This window comes from Eretmochelys imbricata, chromosome 5 (assembly GCF_965152235.1).
Source record: "Eretmochelys imbricata isolate rEreImb1 chromosome 5, rEreImb1.hap1, whole genome shotgun sequence".
Lineage (NCBI taxonomy): Eukaryota > Metazoa > Chordata > Testudines > Cheloniidae > Eretmochelys > Eretmochelys imbricata.
In genome coordinates, this window is record NC_135576.1 from 87,938,866 (window position 1) to 87,966,039 (window position 27,174).

Here is a 27,174-nt window from a genome sequence, read left to right on the forward strand (position 1 = left end):
TCATCTCATTTTAAAGACACAGATCTAGAAATGAAATCATTAGGTTTTTTAATAGCTGGCTTTACCTCCAGATCCTATTTTGGCAGTTTTAATGAGCACAGACTTTACAGAAAAAAATTACCAAGTCCAGACGGACTATAAAGTCAAATGTATGACAGTGTTGCTCAAGCACCTCTTTTTTCTTTTACATTAGACATGCTAAATCAGATGTATATATTTGATGCTGCTTCCATTAACATGTGCACGCCTTTCTGTTTGCAACCCACTAAATAAAATTGGAACTTATGATGCAGGAAGTCTAGTCTGTTGCCCTGGGAAGTAAGCAGATATCACAGGTGGATTTCCTTGCTTGGGTAACATAGCTCTTGATAACACTGAAAAAATTTTTAAAAAAATTCAATCAGGTGTTGCACTCTTTGTAAGGTGGTTAAATGTATATACAAACAATTATTCATATTAAAATTGTTTTGAAAAGGTAGTTAAGTTCAGCATATAGTAAGCTTCCTCCCCTGCTATCCTCCCCCTCCCCTCAAAAAAAATCATTTGGTCTCTGATTCAACCACATACACAAGCAGATAATCAACTTTAAGTATGTGAGTAATCCCACTGAAGTCAACAGGGCTATTCACGTGCTTAAAAAGTTAGGTGCCTGCTTAAGTATTTTGCTGAATCAGGACCTCATACTACAAACTTTCAGATTTGGCCAATAATATACTTTAAACTGTTCTATTCTAATAACATAAATTTGCTGAAGAGTAGAAATGGGCCTGAACCAAAACTCCAAAATGCTGTTTCTATTCCTCTAGACTGAGGAAGTTCAGATCAGAACTTAGCAGTTCAGGTCCATCTCTAGAAGTAACTCCACCAGACATTCGTATTGTCTCCATTAAAATACTACTGTGTGTCAAACAGCGAAACCTGACCTACCTCAGTATTCCCCTACACATCGAACAGGAAACAACTGAGGTATCTTAAGATATCATGCTACATCAAATAGCGACTATATAAATGGTGACCACTGAAACATAGGGTATTACTACTAAACATTTACATTATGGTAGCACCCAACAGCCCTGAACTGCTGGCTAATTGGGTCAAACAAACAAGTCATCTTTCAAACAGTTGCACTCAATCAGATCATTTACCTGTGTTTGCTACAGACAAAGGTTTTAGTCCTCTCAAAGGCAAGTTGCCATCTTTCTTCAAATATTTCATGTCTAAACCAAGTGGCTCACTGAAATATCAAAATGTGTTCAGGGGAAAAAGTTATTCAAAAGGGAGCAAGCTGCCTGTAATTAATATCCTTTTTAAATTATATGCTCTCTAATGCCACCCCTCCTCCTCCCCAGTTTTCTAGTTATTAGCCTTTATTCTTACAATGTGCAGAAGTAATACACTATAATGTATTCCTGATAGCTGTATTTTTATTTATTTGGTTAGGAGAAGAGGCACAAAGTAAATGCATAGTTCAACCAACTTCAGTTGCAAAACAGTGGACTGTAAACAATAGGAGTTATACAGTTCATTACTTTCATTCTGCAGCTACTGAAACATTGCATCTATTTGGACTCTGACTAGGAATCCTAAAAAGAATGATTTCTTAACCTAAAACAAACAGAGAGCTAACAGCACCCATCACCATTTACAGGCTATGGCTAGTAACACAAGGCTCACAGTCAGGATACCTTTGAAAATGACAAAATTCTGTTACTATGTACAAAGAGGTCATTGGCATTAATAATAAAATCAAATTATCTATCAATTTTAGATAAACAGTAAAGTCACTAAACAAAATTTATAAAAGAAGTAAATTGCTTGGGGATGGGGGGAAGCCGATTAAAAATCCAGAGCAGTTTTACCAAATACCTAACACACATTTAAATTTATTTCCATTGTCACAAGCTTGGATCATTCAGAATTTTTCCCTCACCCTCTAAAATACCATCTAACCACTCTTACCACACAAAAAACCACAACATATTTTTTCTGACAATTAAGACTTACGTTAGGGTGTGGTGGTAAAATGCACACCATCTTGATAGTCACAAAATGGGGAAATATTTGGAATTTACAGTACAGGTGGAAGTACTTTTTGCAGCAGAAAGGAGATAAATTTCCTGTGTCTGACTCTATGTCCAACAATCCTCATAGTGGAATATTATAGGCAATGAACTGACCTAATGAGCTAAAAATAAATGTAACGGATTCATGTAAAACTTGAGACATTTGTAACTGAGAAGGGGAAAAAATAAAAACTGAGGCACCCACACCATCCAGCACTTCACCACAAGATGAATCACTTGAAGCATTCAAAACCAGCCAACCAACACTGACGTAACCCTTCTGCCAATGAACTCAGTGGTAAAACTCCCACTGAGTTCAATGGGAACAGAATTAGGACAATGTCAAGTGCTTTTGAAAAATCCCACCCTGAATCTCTATTTTTGTAGAGCCTTGAAAATGTGCACACAGAGGATCAAGTTGGCTGCCTTATATGGCATGTACTCTTTCTGCAAAAGGTATCAGTGTTCCTCTATTTTAATGAGCTGTGATATGGTGCTGGAGTGAAAAGTGTTGCCATAAAAGCTTCTATTATGCAAATTCTGATGAAGCAAGGAATTAATTTAAATATTTTCCCCCCTTTATACTGCAGGATAAGAGGAACAAAGAAAAAAATTACTTGGAAAAATTAGTGTAACAGCTCTTCTCACATCCTCAAAGTGTCTCTCTCTCTCTCTTTGAAGCTTGGGTTTAGGTCAGAATAATGGCTATAATCTTTTGAAACCAAACGAAAAAAATCATTTACTGTGGAGATGAATATCAGCTCTATTCTTGCCTCACAAAAAGTACAATACTGGAGTTCAATAAATAATATACACTGCTAAAATATTCTGGCTGATGTTGCAGCCATTAGGTTCTTGCTTCCATTTTCTCTTCTCTTTCCAGAAAGCGTTTTTGTTTCATTTTTCTTGGTAGAGTCTTCTATTTAGCTCCAAGGTCTTGCCACCATTAGAGGAGGTGGTGGAAACAGTGGACACTGACTGAAGATGGCTGAACAGTTAGGTTCCACAGCCCACATCTCAGACAAGCAGCACAGTCCCCTATATCCTCCTCCTGTGGCTTAGCTGGGGGTTTGCTTGGGCAACAGCAAGTGTGCTGGACTCTACCTTCACAGAACTATAAGGAGGCTTCACTTTACTTTGGAAATAGTGTGCTATCTGCCTCCAAGCCAGACAATTCACTTTCTTGAAAAGCGTTTCTAGAGGCAAAATACTTTCTAACCTTATCTTTACTTTCTTTGCTCTTGACAGTTATATTTCCATTCATGAAGTTGTGGTGGTGTGTGAATGGGAATCCTGACTCCAAGGACAACAAACAAGCTCAGGTCAGATTAGAACTGCCCACATACCAAATCATTCTGAAGAGAATTAGAAGTTATTTGGAGAAGTGCCCAAGTAAAATCTAATTAGCAGGCAACCTTTTGAATTTAAAAAAGGCACACAGTTCCATGAGGGGTTCTCAGTGGGAGTTCCTAAATGCCAGTGTGCTTGGCCTCCTAATAGATATTAGAGAGAAAATCCACTGCCAGGATTGTTGGACCTGAAGAGGGGGGTTAAACAAAAACAAACAAAAAAGATGAGAGACTTCTCTGCAGAGTTTAATTCTTTTCCCAGATCTTCCCTGGCACTTTTGAACATTCTCCTGGCAAACAAATGGGATGTCCCAAGGATTCCTTGAAGGAAAGAATCAAGCCGCAGCCAGTATAGCGCAGCCTGAAATTTCAGACTGATGTTACTTATAACACAGGAACAATTTGACATTGGCCAAATGTGTGATTTTTTCATAAAAGCCTTTTTCCTCACACACAAAGTTAAAAGTGAAAAAGGACTTGTGTAATCTCTCTGTCTTTAGAAGTTACCATAAAATGATGTAGTCTGTTATATCACTCAGCAAAAAAACAAAAGGAAAAAAAGAAAAAAAAAACAAAAAAACCCACAACTTACACATGGCCTGAGTTTGGGGGCACTAAAGGAGTGGAGGTTGGTGGACAAGGTCTTGTCTCATGTAATGGAGTGCTGGTGGAATTTTCTGATAAGTTGATGCAAACCTATACAATTTAGAGAGTGAAAAACAAAAACATTGGACAAGACTTGTGTGTTTAATACGGCTCCCATCACCATAGACAGCACACGTTTTTCCTCTCCCAAATATAATACAATCATCATTGTACCATTAAACCATATGTTGTGATTTTTGAAGTCCCTTATTTTTTAAAAGGTCACTTGGGTAACTGCTCAGGGACATCAGGCCTAGATCTCTGCTGTACTACACTTGTTTTATGCTTGCATGACTCCATTGTCTTCCATGAAAGTACATGCCTCAAACTGATGTAGTGCAGTGAAAAGTCACGTCCACTGGCTTCTGGAGGCAGATTCTGCTTCTACTGAAGCCAATGACAAAACACTCATTGAATCCAACAGGAGCACGAAAAGGCCCCTAGTTTGTGTTCTTCAAAGGAAACTGCATCGGTGAGGGAATGCCTGAGGTACCCATTTTGGAACAGTATAATATCTGTATTATTGAATTTATTGCTGTAAATGCAACTAGAGGCTTAGGCAATGGGCTGATTTTAATACCTCTAAAAATAAATACATTATATGAATAATTAATCTCAAGGTAACCTAAGAGTTGGAGAGATAAAGCTTTACTGCGACAAGTTGGAGATTACTGCATTTTTTGAATGTTGCCTCACAATTGTCAATAGATGCTTCAAATTAAACACACATTTACATATTTTTCTTATGCTACTTTTTTTAAAAAACAGTTAAAGCTAAATTTATTGTTTTCATACTCTTCACCTATAAAGCTAATTTTTTTAAAAAAAATTCTGTTTTTCATATCCTCCAACTATGTACTAAAAGAATTTTGGCTTCAAGTCTAACTCTCCAAATGGGAGGTAGATCAAATGATACATTTTACAACTTAAAAAACAGACTACTACATGTCAAATGTTGCACTTGTAAGGCCCAATATACTGCAGCTGGCTGAGGCCAGGAACAGATTCTTTATACTATTACAAGATCTGAGATCCCAGTTCTTCTGTGGGCTATAGACATTTCTAGCTCTGATGAATTGTCAGGTACCAGACACAAGAATGGATTTTGTCAGGCTTGAGCCACAGACTAGTGATAGTTTTGCTTGGGGAGGGATAGGGAGAACATTTCTTGTACCAGATTCCTTTTGTTAATTAAAAAAAAAGGCCGACTGCTTAAAAGCTGCCTAGAGATTTAGAATATAAGTAATAGTCCCTAGCAGAAATGGATTAGTGGGTAGAGTGTAGGGAGGCAGTGAAAGTTACAAGATAAAAGCCATTTATTGTACAGTTTTAGAAAAATGAAAATAATTCTTTTTCAGATATATAAATTGGCTCATAGTTAATTTTTCCAGAGGAACAAATAAGCAAAAATAGTTAAGAAAAATGCTTCTTTCCCGTTTCCTCCAAAACAGTTTACCCAACTCTTCTCATGTAGTCTGTGGGCATAATCTGTCAAAAATGGTTAGTAATGTTTTCCTAACACATTTGTCATTGTGTTGTATTTATGACATAAGTCAAAACTATTGGGCAGAGGGGAATACTTAGATAAGAGTATTGGCCATTTCTAAGTGTTCTATTTTTCAACATTTACATTAAGCACAGCTTCAGCTCTCTAATGCAGTTAGTGTCAAAACATTCCATGTTAACATTAGTGTTCTGCTGTGCTTTATCCAGAGGCAAATCACAATGGAGAATTAAGCTGTTAAAAGCTAGGACACTTCAGCAGAATACGTTATAGTGCAAAGGAGGTGAAAAATAAAAGTATATATGCCTGCCTGTGGATTATATCTTGCAGCACTGGTGACCGCACATGGGATATTCATTCGCAGAGGAACAGAGCCTTCACAGTTATTAGAAAGGGAAGCAGTGCTAATTGGTGGAGGCATCACAGGGACAGAGAAAGGACTGTTATAAAGTAGAAGCTGAGGCTGTAAGGGAAACAAACAAAAATAAGTGGAAGAAAAGACTGTTTAAAAGTAAAATATGACAATAGGAAACAAGCCTCCCAAATACGCGTAAGTTGTCTTGATATTTTTGTGATAGAACTCCTTCAAAAGTCTGAAGTATAGTAGGGCAGAAAGGTCAGTTTTACCCCAAACAAAAAAGAACAAACCCAAACCCTTCATCCACATACTTTTTTTAATGTTTAAGTATGTGCTAGGCAAGAAACATATTATAGGTCCACAGTACACGCTTTGTTGCCAAGCTAAATAGAAAAAGGAACACTAAGCAAATAGAAAAAAAAAAAGTGTGACAAATGCCCATCTTTTCCCCTTACCTAAAAAAAAGAGGTGCCCACCCTTTATTAAGGTTTTCAAGGTGGAAAAGCCCCTTCCACTGTGCATTTTTTCCCCAATGGAGAGAACCAAAAGTTTTAGAAAAAAAGAGTCCCCTTCATAGTAAAATGAAAGCATGGGCCTCTTCGGATATAATGTTACGAGAGGTCAACTGAGCTTGAAAGTAGTTCCAGGACAGGGTATTTTTGAGGCCAGATAAAGGAAATGTCAGTGACCTCTCTTTTTTTAATAAAGACAATCTTGTCATTTGTAAGTTTAGTCCCAGCCTTTCACCATAACACTTTTTTCCAAGTGCTCGTTAGGTCATACTTTCACTTCTTTCAGAAGATAAAGGTGTTCAGATAGCTTTCTCTTTTGTGGTTGGTTTTCAATTAAAAATGTTTGTTAGTTAAGGAGCTTGTGTTAATCTACAGAACTTCATATTTGCTTTTATGAAATCTGGCACGCCCCTTTCCATAACTGTGTTAAGAGATTCCCATCCTACTTTTATCCCGTCTCCCAAAAGTAAGGGCTTCATCTGTGTCAGAATTAAAAAGCTTTTGAAATTGATTTAGTTTCATTAGTGCAACTTTTCACTAAGAGAAGCTGCTCTGTTCAGACTTTACACCTTTGGCGCTTACATAATTTATAAGGAAGGCAACGTATCCCCTCCAACCCAAGATAGCTACAGGGCCCTTATACAGCAGAGACCCCCAATCATGCAGTACTTTGGCTGATCAGGGAATGAGCAGAAAGAAGCCCCAATTGCGGATGGAGAACACTGAATTTATTGGGTGAAAAATGGGGTGGGGGGGGAGAAGAGAGAAGGTGTCAGTAATTTAAGCAACAATGTTAGCTGGACTGAGAATGAAGGAAGAAAATTTGAAATGGGAATAAGGGGACAAAAGAATACAGATCTCTCATTCAAAAAACTTTACATTTAGTGAAAGGTTTTGCATCACCCTCCCAATAAAGAAAAGCATCTTTTAGTTGGGGGGAGAGGGACAAACATAATGAGCCTTAATCAGAACCAAATGGATTAAAAATCAACTTCCTGAGTTTTAGTAGGAGAACTTTCCATCATCAATACCACATAGGATTGTGGTAGCTTTGTTTCAGTAGTGCCAAGCTTACTACTTTGCCTAACTATATTGCATAACCCTAGCTATGCATGGAATTTTAAACCTTACTGTTCTCTGCTGTCCTTCTTTCATGCTGCCACTTTTGCAGGTTTGGGCTCTATTCCCTCAGCTGAGAAAACGTAACTAAACACTTTCCTTCAGTTGCTCTAATGAGGAATTAATAGATTGTTTCATAATTCATATTTTCCACAATAGCTCAAAATTACAATATATAAAATTCACAACAGCTCTGATGTCATGGAGCCAGACAGTAGTTTTTCCTACTTTTTTCAAAACACTACTTGGGATGAATAAATAGGATAAGCAGGTGATTCTACATTGCTATTGTGGATTATTAAACATGGTTATCAATGAATTTCCTCTTTCTGGTCTTATTTGCTAGTATTCAGATTATCCATCCAAAACATTTAAAACACAGGCATGCCATCTCTCCATTTTCTCATATCATACCATCAAATGCACAAGCATCATGTAATCTTCTAACTCTACTGCCTAAATCAGCATGGCATTAACACAGCACAGCTTCAGCTCTACTGCAAGTGGTTTTTCCACTATCTCCATGGTGTTTTCCCACTACATATGATCAACCACCTCTGAAAAAATTAGAGGCAATTTGTCAATCTCCAAAGCTCTTTATCCAACCAGTCTTGCAGTGCAACGGGAATTTTTGAGTAGTACGTAACATGGGATTTATAGGAGGTTCACCTCAAGATTAGTACCCTCCCAGGAAACTTCCATTAAATATATATCTTTGTATTCTATCATTACATCTTGTAACTTAGCAGGTGGTAAATGCCACTGGAACTTGGAAGTGTTTTGTCCATCTTTAAAAACACAAAACAAAACACACACACACAATCTGACCAATTTAAGATCAGGCATGTTCGGAGACCAAGCACTGATTGTAAATCTGAGTGCATGTTTTAGTTATTTGCATTTTCCTTGTACTTATATGTTATGCTGAAAAAAAAACAAACTTCTATTGGCTTATCTCAAATATGAAACAATATCTGGATGAAAGGTATGAAGAGTAAGAGCTTCAGTTGTTCACAGATGCTTTTCGGGTATTACATGGTGAGGCATTATCCGGTCTCCTTTTATATATGGGCCAAAAATCTTCAAGTTTGAGTGAGGCACACATATCTATATACAGGACACCTAAATATCATGATTTTCAGAGGTGCTGAACAGTGGGAGTTTCCAGCGGACTTCAGCTGAGAGTTCTGGATGCTCAGCAACTCTGAAAATTCAAACCACTGACAAATGTCCATATGTGAATTTAGGGATCCAAGTTTGAAAATGTTAGTCATAAATTTTAACTGGACTTCAGCCTTTTCTTGTGTTCTAATACTGTCTAATCTTTATTCAGCTTCCTGATTTACCAGCTTTTCACAACTTTTAGTGAATCAGTCACAAACATTATCCTTTCCCAAATCACTCTGTTCATATAAGTAATTTCTCTGCCCTTAGCCAAGAACTTTAACTCTGTCTCAGATTACTCTATGGATTCAGCTGGAACCTGTGTTTAGTTTTAAAAATGTAGGGAATATTATACTAACAATGGGTTAGCTTTTACAAAGTTTCAAAACCTATTGTAATATGCCCTTAGCTTTCTTTTCTCTTCAGCAGATACATCTATCCAAGTATTATAAACATCTCTACCTCCTCTTCTTCCCCAAAGAATTAGATAACAGCATTTTTGCTCCTCAGCTTTGAATTTTAGGAGACCCTTGAGAAGAAGCTCCACTGGCTGTTCAAATTTTTTCCTCTCCCTAAGAATATTCATACTTTTCCAGTTTAGTCTAGTCAGCCTTACCTCACCAGTTTTGTTTGTTTTGTTTTAGTTTATTTGTTTGATTTTTTTAAGGATGCACTGTTCTTACAGGTTTTCTGAAACTATGAAGTTAGACAACTTGAGTAAAATTTTGAAAAAAAAAGAGCTTACGCTGTGTTAGGAGCCAAAATTCCATTTTCAAAAGTGGGGTTTTGCTCTTAAGTTCCTTAAGCGCTCTTGAAAATTCTACCTTGTTTAAGGAACTGGTTTGCTTTCATGACATAGGTAAGAGCTGATGCCTACAGACTAACAAGTTATTTCTGTACAAGATTTAGGAAGCAAATCAAATCAGGTTTTTATAACAAACTAAAACTCCACACACTGAACAGTGTGATCCCCCGCCCCCCGCAAGACCCAAAAAGTCCTACACAGTCAAACATGACTTGTTAGACTATCATAGCATCATCTGGTGTCTCCCAACACCATCATGGAAATCTTTTGGAATTTTACTCGTCGCTAGGTTATTTTTATAGATAACTGCCAATTAAGAAAATATTTATATCACTTATTTTCAGAGGCATCATAGCGCACACACATCCTGCAAAGCATCTTAACCCATCTAGCACCATGTAGCCTAATTTTCAAGGAAGTAAATTCTTCTCAGCCAAAAAATGTTAAGTGGATAAAAGATAATTGAGCCATACAGCTGTATCTATCATCAAGAGAACAGACTGAAGAGTTTTACCCAAATCATTTTCCTGCAAATATTTTGACAGTAGTGATCTAGCTAGAGAGGTACACAGATTCATAAATTACAATTTAATTTCTTCAATTCAGACCCAAGGTGATTGTAATATTGAAATCCTTAGTAAAAAGGACCCATTATGACAACTCCTGCATAGATTGTTCGACAAAAAATTAGCTCGCTTGGCTCCTGGCCAATGAAAACCCCAGACATTTTCTTGGGTTCCGCAGCAGTGCAGTCAGTTCACTATTCCTAAAGGGATAACATAATCCCACTCTGACAGCTGTAAAATACCAAATTAAGTATGGATCTCTGTATATGGCAATCTAGGGACTCAGTAAATTCAGAGAATCCCTAGAGTTGGGTCCCTTCACCTCCCATCTGACTGTCAGCAAGCTGCGGATGGAGAAGAATTTTAAAATGTCAGCAGAGCAAAAGAATCTGTCTCTCACTACTCTGGAAATGGAGGGGTCATGCAGATTTTAAATCCCCACTTCCTCAGAACAAATCAACAAATGAAAAAGCCAAAAAGCACTGAGGAAAATGGGGGCAACGCCTTCAAGACAGATGACCGTTGGGGCAGCTCCTAAAGGCTTTTGTTATAAATTAGAGTGATAATATTTGAGGAAGTCTTCCCAGCCACAGATTTTATTTATTTATTTATTTTTAAACAGACTCAAAAACCCTAAACCAACCAATCAACCAAACTGTCCCTTTACTAGATTGTAAGGTGAAAACACTCTTCTGAACAGTCTGACATTAGCTAGTGGTGGGCAAAGGATATGCAGGAGAAGTTTCAGACTCGCTTGGGTGTTTGAGAAACAGACAAAGTTGGAAATTAAAATAACTCGCTCTTAGTAAAAAAAAAAAAAAGAAAAGAAAAAAAGTGGTTGCACACAGCTGGACCACGGCTGGACACAATTTCTTTCTACAATCTGGCTCTACTGTATTGCATTTATAACAGCCACAATATTACCTTTGCCATTTAAAAGAAAATTTTATTCTTCACGAATTATGTTCACGCTGAACTCTAGAGGCAACGGTTTTTAAATGTACACATTATTTCTGAGGCAATTTAAAAGTTGGAGCCAAACTTATGTCAGCCATCTAACAAAGCACAGTGCCTCTATTATTTCAGCTGTGTACTACTCACTCATTAATGGATTTGTCAGTTGGCTGCAGAGACTGAGTAAGGGTAAGCAGCCCTTAGAATTAAGAAGCATATTGATTTTCTTTTTTACATTTGTAAGAAGCCATCTCCCAGATGGCCCTGAAAGAAGTGAAATGCTTGTTAACGTCCTCCTGGTCTAATTTTCCATAGTACACCACTCTATTTCATCACTGAGCCACTGGGATGCATTTTCACCTCTGTACCACCTGTCAATATCATTTTAAGATTTTTTTTCTTCTGCTTTGAATATCATCCACAGCTTCAGTTTAGTACCATCTGTTATACACCTCAAAATTCCTGAACAGCAGCTCTTTTCTTCAGACAAGTATCATTTGGATATATACACGAACACAGTAGGGGGATTTATACTTTGGAAAGCACTACACAACCTCAGACTTCATTTAACGTTTCTCTATTGACTATTTTACTTACAATTTTTAATCCTTTCTTGTTTGCATTATGAGCCAAAATGTACTGGATAGAGGCTACATATCTTTTCCTGCTGATTCTGAAGTGATAAAAGATCACGAAGAAACTGCATGAAGATAACACGCTAAATTTTCTGCACTGCTGACAATTCCATTGTCCAGATGTATACCAGTAATGGACACCTTTCTGGAAAACTCCTCCTACGTCCAGCAGTATCTAAAGTTCAGCAGTCTCACAGACAGGATAATGTCTGTTTCCAATATGGCAGTACATCTGCTGAATGAAAAGGAGGCCAGCCACTTTATTATTTCCTCCTGTGTCTATTGAAGCGATATAAAAGTGTAACCATTGTATAGTTTTGATCACTTTGATAGGGGGTAACTAGCTCAGCCATATCCCTCAGGTTAAGTGTAGGAACTCACTCTCACTCTACTAGAATCCTTCAAAATGGAAGAAATTTCACATGCGACCACTGCACATTTGGTTTTTCCTTCCCAGTCAGATCTCAACCATCACCCATGCTCACCTGAACCCCAAGGGATAGATACTGAGCACAAAGAAAAAGAGTACTTGTGGCACCTTAGAGACTAACCAATTTATTTGAGCGTGAGCTTTCGTGAACTACAGCTCACTTCATCGGATGCATATGCATCCGATGAAGTGAGCTGTAGCTCACGAAAGCTCACGCTCAAATAAATTGGTTAGTCTCTAAGGTGCCACAAGTACTCCTTTTCTTTTTGCGAATACAGACTAACACGGCTGTTACTCTGAATACTGAGCACAGCTGACAAAGGTAGGTATGTGGAAAGATAGGGAGCAGAGTGGGCATAAAGCTAATACAATGGGGGGGGGGGAAGAGGGGAAAAAAAAAAAAAGAGGCCAAGAAACAGCCCCCAACATAGGTTAGCGTAGTTTAAAAGCTGCTTTAAATTGCTGAAAATCAAGAGGAGCTCTATATACTCCACTCAACCCCAACAACTCCTCTTTGTGACTCAGAAGAAATCCTCAGCTGCTCCTCAGCCAGTTTACACTGGCTTTGTGCTGCTGAGACAATGCAAACCAAACAGCTACAGGCAAGGCCAAGAATCTTGCCCCAGGAACGAGAGATGGGCATGTTTAGAACTGTGTGGCTTTGTTCAGTTTTCATTCAGATCTGACACTTACTGTAGTTTTGTGCGTATAAATAATCAAAAAGATTTCCCAACCACAGTTCAGTGTCGTACAGCACAAATACTTACCAGGCCATTCTGCAAGGCTGCTGAATTGGCGGCACTTCCAGCACATGGCATATCACTGGGACCTGATGCCCCATGCATAGATGCAATTTTATTCTCATTCAGTTGTTTATTTAGCCAGGAAATTACTACAAGGAAAAAAATGCATGAAATGAACATTCAGCTCTACATAAAATGTAACAGATTTCTGATTTGTCTCATACTCTAATATACTTGCCTGTATTTTTGTAACTGAGCACTAAAGATAGGACAATGAATTAATGCCTTAACTTTTAGGATGATGCAAGCAAAGCCAATTGAGCTAATTTCAATATACTGTAAATGGAATTGCACTACTTATACAGCATATGAATTTTCAGAAAGCCAACAGTAATCAAAATACATTGGTCACAACATCTATCATATTGTATATTAAACATGCACACAAGTTATTTACAATACTAAGTGCTGAAGTCAGGTTGACTGAAAGAAGTTGTCAGGGTTCCCTCCCCACTCTGAACTCTAGGGTACAGATGTGGGGACCCACATGAAAGACCCTCTAAGCTTATTTCTACCAGCTTAGTTAAAAACTTCCCCAAGGCACAAATCCTTCTTTGTCCTTGGATGGGTACTGCTGCCACCACCAAGTGAGTTAGACAAAGATTCAGGAGAAGGACCACTTGGAGTTCCTGTTTCCCTAAAATATCCCCCCAAATCCCTTCACCCCTTTCCTGGGGAGGCTTGAGAATAATATACCAACCAAATATGTAAACCAGAAAAAAAACAGAACTTTATAATAAAGAAAAAAAAAAGTAAAAGAAGCACCTCTATAAAATCAGGATGGAAGGTAATTTTACAGGGTAATCAGATTTAACACACAGAGGATTCCCCTCTAGGCAAAACTTTTTTTTTTTTTTTGTATCTTTAAAAACACAGGGATAAATCTCCCTCTTAGCACAGGCAAAATTCACAAGCTAAAAACAAAAGATAATCTAACGTGCCTTGCCTTGTTTACTTACTCTTCTTGCAATACTGAGACTCATTTTAGGAGAAAGAGTTTTCTGACCTGATGCTTCTCTGCTTCCCCAGAGAACACACAGACAAAGAGCACACACAAAGTCTTCCCTCCCGCCGCCCCCACCTCCCCCATTCCAGATTTGAAAGTATCTTCTTTCCCCATTGGAAAAGTGCCAACCAGGTTATTTGAGCTTCTTAACCCCTTACAGGTAAGGAGGAATTCTAGGCTACCCTTTGCTGTATGATTATGACAGAAGTCAATTAGATGAAGTTCTAGGGATTATCACCACATATAATGGGGACGCAACTGAACCCAGTCCTGCAGTGCTGAGCACTGAGTGTGAGGTGGCAAGCACCTTCAGCTCCCATTGAAGTCAATGTGCTTTGTTTCCTGATACATAGGTCTTGGACGGGGTTGGAGTGGCAGAGTTGTTATTCAGCTATCATTAATGTGACTTTGACATATCTATATGATTTTTAATTGTAATACTCTTGGTTTCCCCTCCCACACAGTTATATACTGTACTACAGTATAGTCTTACAATAAAGATTTTGTACCAGATTCTGATCTCCGTTACTCTACTGACTTCAGTGGGGTTAATCCATTTTTATAGTACTTTAACAAATTAGAATTTGACTCATGCCTCAATATGCACACAGAGAAATTACATACCCACCTTTTCCAATTCAAAGATCAAACTTTGCCCTTGAAATTGGTTTCAGCTCATAACAGACTGGAGAAGTAGCAAAACTAAAATGCCCATGGAATATAAAATGTTTTGAATGAAAACCTGTGCCTTATTAGATAGTTTACATGATCATTCTAAAGGGTGCTTTTACTCTCCTTACCATTCTCATTAGTTTTCAGCAGCTGTTTGCTTTCTTCCAATTTCTGAACAGTGATGTCCAGCTGCTCTTGCAACTTCAAGACCTGGGAAGAGAATGAATTTATAGTAAATAATTCATTAATCTGAGCAATCTAGTCTTCAAAAGAAAAATAAGAGAAAAAACTGTTGCCAAATGAAGAAGAATTAGACCAACACCAATAACAACGTTTCTATTCCTATATTTTCTCCCATAACAATCATGATGATACCAAGAACAGACGCTGACATTTACGGGATGGGGGCGGGGAGTTAGGTTATCACTTTCTTTCTTTTTTTTTTTTAAATTTGCTTTCTGCCTTCCAGGTGATTGTGGTAAAGCTTGCATACTGTACGTAAACATTAAATATTGGCATTGCTCTGTACTTTTCCATGCAACATATATACACAGACATGGTATGATCTTTACCTCTTCCTCTTTTTGTTGAAGAGCCCATTTCACATTATTAAGCTCCAATCTCTCCTTTTGGAGGGTTTGCTCTTTTTCTCCTAATATTTTTTCCTGTTGCAGTGTCACTGCATTTTTTAACTTCATCTTCTCCATTAGTTTCTTCATCTCTCCCTGGAGCTTTTTGATAATTTCATTAGCCTACCCACACCCAAAAAAAAAAAAAAAAGTTTGGGTGAACAACAAACTTGCCCCATAGATTAAATTTAGCAAATGCTCCTAAGTGTCTTACTTTCAGAAGTTCCTCAGAAATAGACTTCACAGTGGTTTCAAATTTTCCAATTTGAAGTTGTTTCATCTCCAGAGATTCTTCCAACTTTTTCTGAAAGATAGTTTTGTATTCATGACAGGACAATGTCAACACAGCCAAATGCTGAGATGTTGTTTAGTGGGGTTGGTGACTGCAAGACTCCAGGGATTAGTAATGGGAGAGTGTGCATTTTATTTCTAGGTCACCAATTGACATTAGTCCTGTTCAGTGGCAACCTTTGACAGCCTACGAAGGAGATCTGGTTAACATAGGTGCCACTTCTGTGGGTGGTACAGGGCTGGAGCACCAACGGAAAAAAATAGTGGATGCTTAGCACCCACCGGCAGGTGCCACGGATCAGCTCCTCCCCAACCCGTCCAGCACCTCCCACCCACTGAGGATCAGCTGTTCAGCAGCGGGCAGGAGGTGCGGGGGGGAGAGAGAGGGGCAGGGGCAGGAAGTGGTGTGGGGATGGGGCCTTGGAGGAAGGGTTGGAGTGGGGGGCGGGGCCTGGAGTGGAGGGCAGGGTCGAGCACCACCCAGAAAAATCAAAAAGTCGGTGCCTCTGCTGGTTAAAAAGTAAAAAAAGTCAGCTGAAGACTGTCCTGATGGACAATTCTCCACTAGTCTTCTCTCAGAAAGCACCATCTCAATCGTCATCCTTGCTGGCAAACACAGAAAGAGACCAGAGGCTGCACTTGCAAGGAAGACCTGGTGAAGAAGGCTCACTTTAGAGTAGATCTTCTATCTCAATGTTAAATGTACGTGAGCAGGGCAGCATGGGGAAACGTACACTGCTGCTGCCCAGTCTGTAAATAGGACTTCAGTTTCCAAGGCTATCAATTATTTCATGAGCACTGAATTCATTAATGTATTTTCGTTTTAAAAAATAAAATTAGACAAACAAATTTGACTGTAGCCATATTGCATTGTTTCAAATTTAAAGGAAACTCTGTTTAAAAAGAAATTAATTGGTGGGAGCCGGGGGGGGGAGTATTATATCTCTCTCTATATATGTACACACATACACAGTGGCCTGGTCTACACTAGAGCATTAGGTCAACATAAGGCAGCTTACATTGACCTATTTATGTCTGTGTACACACTACAGCCTTGCTCCCACTGATGTAAATGCCCTACTACATCAACATAACAATTCCACCTCCAGAGAGTTATAGGATTTATGCTGGTGCAGTTAGGGTGATGAAGCGTCCCTGTAGACGCTGCGTTACTTACATCTATTGGCTATCATTCTTGTCAATTTCATGGCTCCCGCCTGGGAACACAGCATCCACTCTGGGCATCCTGGCCAATGCCTCCCCACAGGGAGCACAGCTTCACTCAGTGGGGCGCTCCATGCCCAGAGTCTGGGTCGGTGAGAGCCCGGCTGCCCCCCACGTCCCTGGCTCCCCACTCTGGGAGCACACAGCCATGAAGCCTGAAGCAGCTGCCCCACTCCCAATGGGGAGCCAAGAAGCCCAGTGGGAAGCAGGAGCCAAGTAGAGAGGGGAGCAGGGAGCCAGACTACCGGTGGGGATCTGCATCCAGAGCAGAGAGCCCTGGCTCTTAGCCCCCACATTCACCGACTTAAGAGGGGCAAAGCGTTCCTACTGAGGATGTGTACCACTGACAGAAGAAGGGCGGTGTGGACATGAACCACTTCAGTAATTACTGCGGTCGCTGTAAGTTGACCTAACATAGGTCAGCTTACGTTTATAGTGTAGACGTGCCAACATACACACCCTGACAAAATAAGACTTTTTTGGTTTTAAGCCATAATCCTCACATTAACACTACATCATTTCAAAACTGGTTTACTTTCCAAAGGAATATTTAAACAAATCTTCAAGATATGGATGTTTTACACCTTTAGGGAACATCTTTCAAGCAATGAGTTTCTATTGCCAACCTTGTGTTCTTGTGCACTTTCACAGACATCTGTGCTTCTTATTACTACTTGCTCTTTATCCTTCACTTCTTGTTCCAGGACTGCAATGCGTGTTCTTAGCTGGTTTAGTAGTTTCTCGTTTTCATGGCACTCTGTGTCAAGAGTTGAATTTTCTCTTGCAAGGGACAGAACTTCTTGTTTTGCCCTCTGATACTCCTATCAAATGAAGGTTCAGAGGAAAAATAGAAGAAAAACAGTAAGTCTTTACATTAAAGTGTTATGGAAAAATTTTAGGATGAGCAGCCAAGCAGTTCTCTGTGAGGACTGGAGAGCTGTAGACGAAAAACTAATGAAAAATTATAATGAGTTTGGTCAGCTCTATCCAAGGGATTAGCCTTTAGACAGACTCATCTTCATTATATTTCTATTCTTCTCTAGCCAAAATTTTCCTCATAGGCTATTAGCTTCTCTGCAAATCACTCTGGTCCAGTGGGGAACCTCATAAAAACCTCCTTACACTTTTATGATAACTTATAATCCAAGTGTAAATGTTTCTGAGGCAAGGACAGTGTTTTCTTGTATGTTTGTACAGCACTTGGCATGCTTTGGTGCTAGCCAATTAATACCAATAATTAAAAAAGTTATGCAGATGCATTAAGAATAAAGATGTAAGAATAATTTAACAATCCTCACCTAACTATATGATTTTGTCTTTGAAACTGAACACCTGAGTATCAGTGCTTGAAGCAAATTACAGTTACTATAGTACAGTTATTATATTTGTCAGTGGAATTTGTGATCATATTTTTCACAATAATAGAACTCAAGATGTCTCTAGTAGATTCTTAAGCAAACCTTTACAAAAGCCCCATTTGGCTTTGCCTCAAAAGCAATACTACCTAGCCCTTGCAACACCTCTGTGTGAACAAGTGACAAATAACTGTAGAATTCTATTCACAACACAAGGAAAGAAACAAAATATCACGCCGGCAACATACCAATGTTGCTACTGTGCTAATGGAGACCACAGGCATAGAGTAGAGGTCAGAGAAAATTGCACACAGTTGACAGCAGAAAAACACACACAAAACTGCACTGTGACTACACTTTATTCTCAAAAAGCCCAATCATTTTTCCATTATTCTTCTTTTATTGTGGAGTAACCTGTTCATTTTATTCAGTTATGCAAATGGGGCGGGGAGAAGTTCGTCTGTACTGATTTCAGAACAATTCTCATCTATCTTGTCATATGCCTTTGGTTAGGCAACCTCCTTCTACATGCAAATGTTTGTGAAAAGAAAAAAAAATCAAATCCTCTTACTAACTGCAAACAAGTGTGTGCATGTCTCCCTTTCTGGTCAATTAAAATTTAATTGAGGTGGAATAATTGTACATATGGCATGTATAATAACTAAAGAGACAACATCTTGTTCAATTCACTCTAATGGAAGCCTACCACCACTGCTAATGGTATATAACTATAGTACTACATTAAAAGAATTAGATTAAATAGCAGGTAAAAATGGGGTGCCTCAAACAGTGTCATGGAGCGTGAAAGTTGGTAGGTCGGAGGGTGAGGCTGAATATCTTTGTCAATGAAAGAGGAGGATTTCAGCAGTGAGGAAGGAGAATTGTTATGTTATTTGAATTAATGGGGCCCCATCATCTTCTCCATAGTGATCCCTCTTATCTTAAAGGGTTCCAGAGCTTAACAACAGTGATGGGTTTCTGATTGTGCATGTCTTTACCTCCAATACAACATGGAGCACTCCAAAGCTTGGATCATGCAAGACTAAATCAGGTCTTATGAGGTTGGGTTTTTTTAAACCACCACCGCGGTCAAAAAATGCAAATTTTTTGCAGGAAAGGGTCAGAGTGAAAACCAGAGAAACCACCTCAGCCAATAGCCCAGGCTTGGGAGGTAAGGGGCAGGAAAAGAGACAGATAGACCAACCTTCCTCAGAATAGCCAATGGCCTTGTGGGGAGGGCACTCATTTGGGATGTGGGAGGCCCAGGTTGAAGTCCTTGCTCTGGCTGGCTCAGAATACAGTTTTTCATCCCATGTCACTTCAAAATCAGACAGAGCAGGGACTTGAACCCAGGTCTCCCACCCTAACCACTAGGCTACTGGCTATTCTAAAGTAGGTCTCTATATCTCTCACTTTTTTTCCCCCTTCTCTGCTTCCCCCCCACCCCAAAAAAAGGGGGGAAGGTCCCAACTTTGTCCTGATGTGCAAAAGGAAAAAATTCTGAAGTTGTGAAAATTTTCACAAAACAGGAAACATTTCCTGCTCAACTCTACTCAAGAGCTCTAGGGACTGGAGGGCCACAGCCTCTCCAGCGACACACTGTTCTATTTTGTGCTGCTGTTCAGCAACAACGCAGCTGGTCTCCAAGTTCTACTCTCACGGCTGAGTGTAGAGTGGAAGGGGCAACACCTATGCCATTGAAACAACATCATAACCTTACAGTACCATTGATTACCCAGATATCTTGGGCACACATTATCAGAACTGTAATGACTTTTCATTATAATTAGAAGATGATGGTATGATCCAAAACTCTGTTATTGTAATAAAGAATAGCAGATTTAGACAATCAAGGTTGTACCATTATGGGTTAGTGATCGAGCATGCTTTAATAAAGATTTGCAATTTAGACTTGAATAGACCATACCTATGCAAAAAATAATTATTGCTGAATAGAGTCAAAAATATTGGCCAGGCCTTAAAACAGAATCCCAATGGTAGCTGTTGAGAAGGTGGTCACACAAGCAGGTTTCTCTCTATTTCTTCCCCATCCATTTCAAATAGAAGTTTCTAGAAACAATGCCAGAGAAATGGGGAAATAAAAATAATAAAGATAAAACCCAATTTTCCTGCTCCTGCCTATAACTCAAGACACAGTGTCAATCTGAGTATCTTGCCTCTCAATATGGCTGACCAGGACACTGCCACATTAGAGGTAACATTGCATGCACACACTGGATTCAGTATTGTTTCAGAAATTTGCTAGGCACTTTACAGAACAAATCCAGTGACTGATCCCTGCACAAGAGCTTATAATCTAATTTTAAATAGTAGCAGTATAGATTCTATTTAGATTTTTTAAATGTTTTTGCCAAGGACTATGAGGCATGAAAGAAGTTGATTAGTTTCCTCCACCCCCTCATGTCTTTTTTTTTGCGGGGCACCCAAATAATTTGCTAGGTTATATCTGAAAGTTTTGTTGAGAAGAACTAAAATTAAACTTTACGTCAGCTGGAGACCATCTCTTTTTACATCAGGGTACCAGAGATCATGCTCAGGGGAATTCCCTTTTGCAAAGTTAGCAGTGACACTATCAGGGTCTGCAAAGTCCACAAAACATTAATGCCTGTTCATTCCCTTCCACCAAAAAACATTAACTAACTCTTATCTGCCATGCTCACATCTTACTGTACATCAATATGAATGAACTACACAATTTCAGTTTATCAACAACGTAACCATATGTCACTGAAACAGGATTGTCCTACTTTCAGGACCTTTCCCAATGTTCTTGTCCTGTATTACAAGAACACCATGTTTTCTCTAGCTTTTTTGTAAATGTCAGCAAAACAGCCAGCTGACAGGCCATTGACCAGCTCAGCTGGTGACAGAAAGCAGGTTGGGGTGCGCTTCAGGAACGATCTCCTCTCTCACATGACACTGATGCAGCCCCGCTCTACATGAAGCCTTTCAAGAACTAACCCTCAAACCAACCCTCACCTCATGCAAACTCAGATCCACAGAGTCCGAAGCCATGGGCATTACTTTATTAGGTGAGCCTACAAGCTCATTTCTGTAGGGTAGAAATCCTTACCCCTCTCTCAACAAAAGATTTTTGTCTTCCCTTTGGTACCCCACCGAGGGGGTTTTGTCACTGAAGTATATGCTCTGGCCCATGGTTATTACCAAGTTAACAGGCAACATCTTCAGATTTATTATTATTATTATTATTGTTGAATGAGCACTTCATTCTCACTACCTTTCTCGCTGGCTAGTGAATGCCTCTAGCTATCCATTTATATACACACATGGCAAGCATGACTCCTACAGCATAAGACCCTATCTCTCCCCCATGCCTCAATAAAGGTGTTAGAGAAATAGCTTATATGGCAATGCAGAAATCTTTGAACATTTTTATTTCTTAAATGGGTTTTATCATGCTAAAGTAATTATTTTCTAAAATCTATCAAGATGAAGATTACAAAAGACAAGCTGATTGATTTATAACCCAGTTCCAAAAGAGAAAGATTACTGTACTGTCTGATTTGCAAGAATGATACAAGTCATAAATTGTTCAAGCTTAAATTTTCATCCTGCTGATCGATAGATGAATGTTGAGGAACCAACTGTTGGGAAAGAGCCCCAGCAATCAGCTGTTTTTATAGGATGTGTGTGTCAAGTTTTCCTTAAACTGGTGACATCCCTAGACTTTCACCTGGATCAGACTGTCAGCTTCCTCAAGGTGGTCTCATGTATCTGGCTTTCTGATATTTTTCAGGGGTCAGACAGCCAGTCTCTGCAGTATGTAAACCACTGAATATTTTTTAAATTGCTAATTTAAATGGGACTTTTCACAAAACTGATGCTAAACTAAGGATGATGTGTTGTAGCAGAATCAGTCCCAAGATATATGAGACACAAGATGGGCAAGGTAGTATTTTTTCTGGGACCAGCTTCTGTTGGTAAGAGAGATAAGCTTTCCAGTTTACACAGAGCTCTTTTTCAGGTCACCTGAAGAAGGGAGAAAAGGGTTAGCCAGTACATAACTGAATTTTAAGAAGAAAGTTTTAAAACTGGCACTGATGTTGTGTTTCAAACATTAGATAATAATTTGTTTTCTGTATTAAGACATTTAACCAACTCCAAATTACAGATTTGATTGACTTTAATAAAATTCTTCTACTTTGGATTATTAACAGACAGTCACTTTCCTAAGGTCCTCTTTAGAATTTATAAGAGCTGATCATTTTGGTATTAAATTTGATGATCGAACCCAAATTCAATAGTACTACTAAAGGTTTTGATTTGACCTATTTTTAGTTGAATATTAGTAAGAATATATTAAATCAAATCAAGAGAACATATCACCAAAGTTAAGTATTTTAATATATAAAAAAACAAACAGTCACATTTCTTTCAATAAGCATTGTGGGTCCAGAACCTAAAAGCCTGAATCCTCTCTCCCTAATTAGCCTTTGGTTCCCACAAATACTTTATCTCCCTCCCTCCTTAATTAAGAGTGATCTCTTCCTTAAATTAAGTTGTATTTAATATGTGGGGTTAGATGGAAGCAATAGCACAGAAAGAGGAGTAAATGTTTAGGCAAATGGGTTTGATACAGGTATAAGGATGGGGCATTCTGAGAGCAAGAGCCAGTTATCATGGAGGGGTTTGGATAATTGCTATATGGTTATTCAGAAACAGCTATACAATGCTTATGCAAATAGATTTTCCTGAGCCAGAGTGCAAGGATTTGCATAATAGAAATAAACATACAATTATGGTCAATAATTATGCAGCAGCTACATGTTTGGGTTGGAGGAAACATTTCAGTACAGACTTTATTTAGAGTCAGAACTACTTCTGTAGCAATTTTACATGCTTTATTTATTCTCTCCACCTACTTTGCAGCAGGCTGTAACAATATATTAAGGTTTGGATATTCAAAAGGGTCTAAAATCCCAGTCTAAGTGTATCAAAATAAGGGGCCAGATCCTTAGCTGATGTGAACTGACTAAAGCTGAGCTATGCTGATTTACATCAGCTAAATATCTGACACAAAAAGACTTTTAAGTTTACTGGAATTCATTAAGTGAATCAATTTTTAAAGGCAAAATGTTACTAGTAACACAATTTTAATTCCCCAGTAAGTATACCATTTATTATACTAGTTTTACTATACCTCTTCAAGTCCTGCAAGTTTGGATTTCAGCTCCCTTATAGAAGATTCAGACCTGTATTTTCTCTCTGTGAGATCCTTATTAACAGTTTCCAATTCAGATACCCTGGTTTCTAAGTGATGTACTTTTCTGTTGCAAGTTGCTTCCATCTCTTTCTTTTGCTGTTCATGCTGAAGGTGGTACTGTGCTTGAATCTTAAGCAGGAAGAGAAGGATATTAGTGAAGTCATGTATATATACAGCATACAGACAAACATCTAATTTTACACACAGATATGTTAATTTAAAATTCAATTAAATACAGTTAAAAAAACGCACACCAGGCTCACAAGAGATACAGACAATATTAAAACTCAACATTTACACATTTCCCCTTCACTGTAGAGTTCAGGCAGTCTCTTTTTTAGAAGAAGCTATTAGATGAGGGCCTATTTACTTCAACAGATTGCCAAAAAGTACTTTTGCATATCTATGCTATAGATATGCAGTATTCTGGTGCTACTCTACCTGAGACAAATGGCTATATTTCTACTTACCTGTAGCACTTTCTCCTTTTCTGCTGTGATTTCCTGGGAGTACTTATCAGTCAGTGAAGTGGTCTGTGATGCCCATTCATTTTGCAGTTTATGCAGTTCCTTACTTTTTTCTGCCAAAGCCTGAAAATATCACATGCTGATTTCTGTTTGTATAGCAGTTATATTTTTTAAAAAAAGTCAATTTGGTATAGATTTAGCACCACACTTTCAGGGTTTGGTTTGCTTTTTTAAAAATAAAGGCTGCTTCCTACCTGCTCTGTTACGGTTAGCCTTTTCGAAAGCCCCTCTTCTGATCTGTGTAGCTTATCTTCCAAGATACTGTTTTCCATCTATTAAAAAACACCGAACCCCCACAAAACTATAATATTAAGCAGTCCACACTAAAATTACAGATTTTTACTTTATAATAAGAACCTTTACCAATATGTAAAATGGCCATATTATTACTATCAGTGGTGACAGTATACAGTAAATTAGGAAGTCTCCTTCCAAACCACTAGCAAAATTAAATATATTATATATATTACAATAAAAGTGTAATGAAAAATATATACGTTATAGGATTGGGGAAGGCAGGAATGGAGGAAAGAAATTTGCTCACAATAGCGTAATAGATTTGATTTAAAAAGGAAGATCTCTAAAGCACTTAAATATTTTTTTATTTTCCATGCAAATTTGCTGGTCTTATGTATTTATTTCTCTGTTTCTTCTAGAAAGAAAAGAATTATGCCTAACTTCAAACCCACTTGTTCATCATAGTTTGAAAGTCAGACTTAGCTGTTATTAGAGTCACACTCCATTTAAGAGATTTTAAAATAGCAGATGGGTGGGGGAAAACATCCTTATGAAGCAAAGAGCATATATACCACCTGTAAGGGACCTACTTGCACCAACCTAGATTTGAAGAGGCGGGAATTCTTTCCCATAGCACAAACTTCCCTTTTGCTACAAATTATCCTCATAGGGAGTTGAGGGAGATTCATTAGTTTAAGATCCAGAAAGAAATCTGGAACTAATTAGAGGTTTAACACATTCAGCATCTCTAGTTTTTCCCTCTCGTAGTATAGTTTTCAAACCACTGCAGTCTAGTTATACTAGGCAGGCCTATTGAATGGAAACTTTCTAATGTTACTGCTTATTAATTTTCAAGCATAAATATACAAGAAGATAAAAACTTGCATCTATATACATCTAAGACATTGGGCCCAATTTTCCATCTAATTTAAACTGGTAAAAAAAAACAAAGACAACTCTCTTGAAGTCACCTGAGTTACACCCAATAAGATGAGAATCAGGCTAACTGTTTATACATATGGTATATGCACAGCACCAGCTTAGCAATAAGAGCTAGCCATGTACTAATCATATGCTTTAAATATCCTCTAATTTGGCGCTTGACCTTGGAATTGGATTTGCATGTGTGGACCATTACCCCCACTGGGAAACCCATTCAGGTCAATGGGGCTCTACATGGAAGGATGGACCTTCATGGATCATACTAAGGTTCAAGACTTATCTTGTTCTATCTGATCTACAAGGGCTTTAATTGATAGTACTTGTGTTAATTCTTAATAAAAGAAAGACTTAAAGCTAACTTTTAAATTTTTAATGCAGATGGCAAGATATTTCTTGATGTCACTGTCACTTCCTGCCAAAAGCTTTAGAGACAAGTGAGTGAGATGTTTGAATGGATTGGTTTCCACTACATTTAAACATGCAGGCATGCAGTCCAATGCTGGAGAAGATGTTACAAGTTGAATTAAAAACCTATAAACACACCAAAAAAAGGCAAGTATTAAAACCAACAGTCTCTTGAATCAAGAAGGTTACAACCATTTAAACCTCACTGACTCCCTGGGCTTCTCCCACCATTATTTTATAGATACACTGAGATATCTGCGAATTCAATCAAGAGCCACCTCTTGACCAGCTCTCAACAGGGTGGCCACCAGAGTGGACAATCCACATCAATTCGGAAAATTGTTTGAACAACAAGGTTGACTGTCTAGAGACAGGCAGCTAAATTATGTTCAAATCTGGTCTTGAGAAAGCCCTTTTTAAACTATGTTTTCAAATGAGTTTTAGACCCAGCTTTCTCCATTACAGACAGGCCCTAGATGTGCTGCACTAGTCAAGGAGCAAGAAGTACAAAATTGTTCTATCTGCATGAGAAACAGACTAAAGGAAAAAAGTGTTTGGTTTTTCTCTAAACTGAGTTAGCTAGCATGATTTGATTCAACACTTAACATCTAGCATACACAGTTTAACACAATAATAGTGCTGGGTGCCATGTTGTAGCCCCTCAGGATTTGTCTTCACTAGGAAAAAAGGTCTGTTGCATGGTTACTAACACATGGTAACAAGGTAAAATTATAGTAAAAACAAGACAATTGTAGTTTTTACATATGCTAGCAGGTCAAGGTGAACCCTAGGTTCTCCCTTTGTGTTTACCTCAACCTGCTAACACACATGAAGACTAAAAACCTTTAGGCCTCATCTACACCACACGGTTAACTCGAGGGAGCTAATGTATTTGAAAAGGCTAGGATAGATACTCCCCAAACATCTTTTCCAAGATACAATGCACAAGGGCAGCATGAAAGATGGCACTCAGGATATGTCTGCACTGCAACTGGGAAATGTGATTACAGCATTAAAGTTAGCTCAAGTACCAAAAGCAGCAGCAGCCCAGGCAGTGGCTACTTGAGTACTCACCTATAGACATGGGCAGGCAGGACTCGCTAATGCGCCTGCCTGTGCTGCCACACCTTCACTGCTATTGTTGTTGAACTAGCTTTGATGCTACAATCACACCTCCTGATTGCAGTGGAGACATACCCACAGATGCTTATGCATGAAGCCGAGAACAGGTGATCAAGGATGGCAGGTAACACAAATTGAGACAAGCTCAGATAATAAGTAAGAGAGGGCAGAGTTATGTAGAACTTTGAAGATGGTAACGAGATGCTTTAATCTGATGCAGTAGTGAATGGGGAAAAAGTGGAAGGGTTGAAAGTGGGCAGTAACGTGATCAAAACAAGAGGCAATGAAAATGGCCTTTGCTGCAATATCTTGCAGGGAGCAGAAAGAGAAAATGTGGATTTCAGGGATACCAGAGAGGAAGTTGTTGCAGTAGGCAAAGTGACATACAGTGAGGGCCTGAATGGGAGATTTGTTTGACAGGATGGAAAGAGAAATCTTGGAAAAGCTGAGGAAGTGGCGGCAAGATTTAGATATAGCCTGGATGTGTGAGGCGATGTAGGAATCAAGTCAACATCCACACTGCAGGCCTGAATGATGGGGAGAATAGTGGTGTTGACAAGGAAAGAGAATTTTAGTTTTTAAATTACCAGTAGGACTGCAAAGTGGTCTTCC

At 38.6% G+C, this 27,174-nt stretch overlaps 1 protein-coding gene across 1 annotated transcript in view; it reads right to left on the reverse strand.

The window, feature by feature from the left end:
• Positions 1-282: 282 nt before the first annotated feature.
• The window catches only part of LOC144264621 (spindle assembly abnormal protein 6 homolog), a 34,710-nt gene continuing 7,818 nt past the window's right edge, over positions 283-27,174 (reverse strand). The window contains exons 5-17 of the mRNA XM_077816378.1: positions 25,395-25,566; positions 24,051-24,128; positions 23,800-23,919; positions 23,267-23,458; positions 17,356-17,550; positions 15,429-15,518; positions 15,158-15,337; positions 14,714-14,795; positions 12,872-12,996; positions 5,872-6,024; positions 4,005-4,108; positions 1,146-1,234; positions 283-374 (exon numbers count right to left, since the gene is read on the reverse strand). Coding sequence (XP_077672504.1) covers positions 283-374; positions 1,146-1,234; positions 4,005-4,108; positions 5,872-6,024; positions 12,872-12,996; positions 14,714-14,795; positions 15,158-15,337; positions 15,429-15,518; positions 17,356-17,550; positions 23,267-23,458; positions 23,800-23,919; positions 24,051-24,128; positions 25,395-25,566 — 1,672 coding nt within the window. The remainder of the gene's footprint in view (positions 375-1,145; positions 1,235-4,004; positions 4,109-5,871; positions 6,025-12,871; positions 12,997-14,713; positions 14,796-15,157; positions 15,338-15,428; positions 15,519-17,355; positions 17,551-23,266; positions 23,459-23,799; positions 23,920-24,050; positions 24,129-25,394; positions 25,567-27,174) is intronic.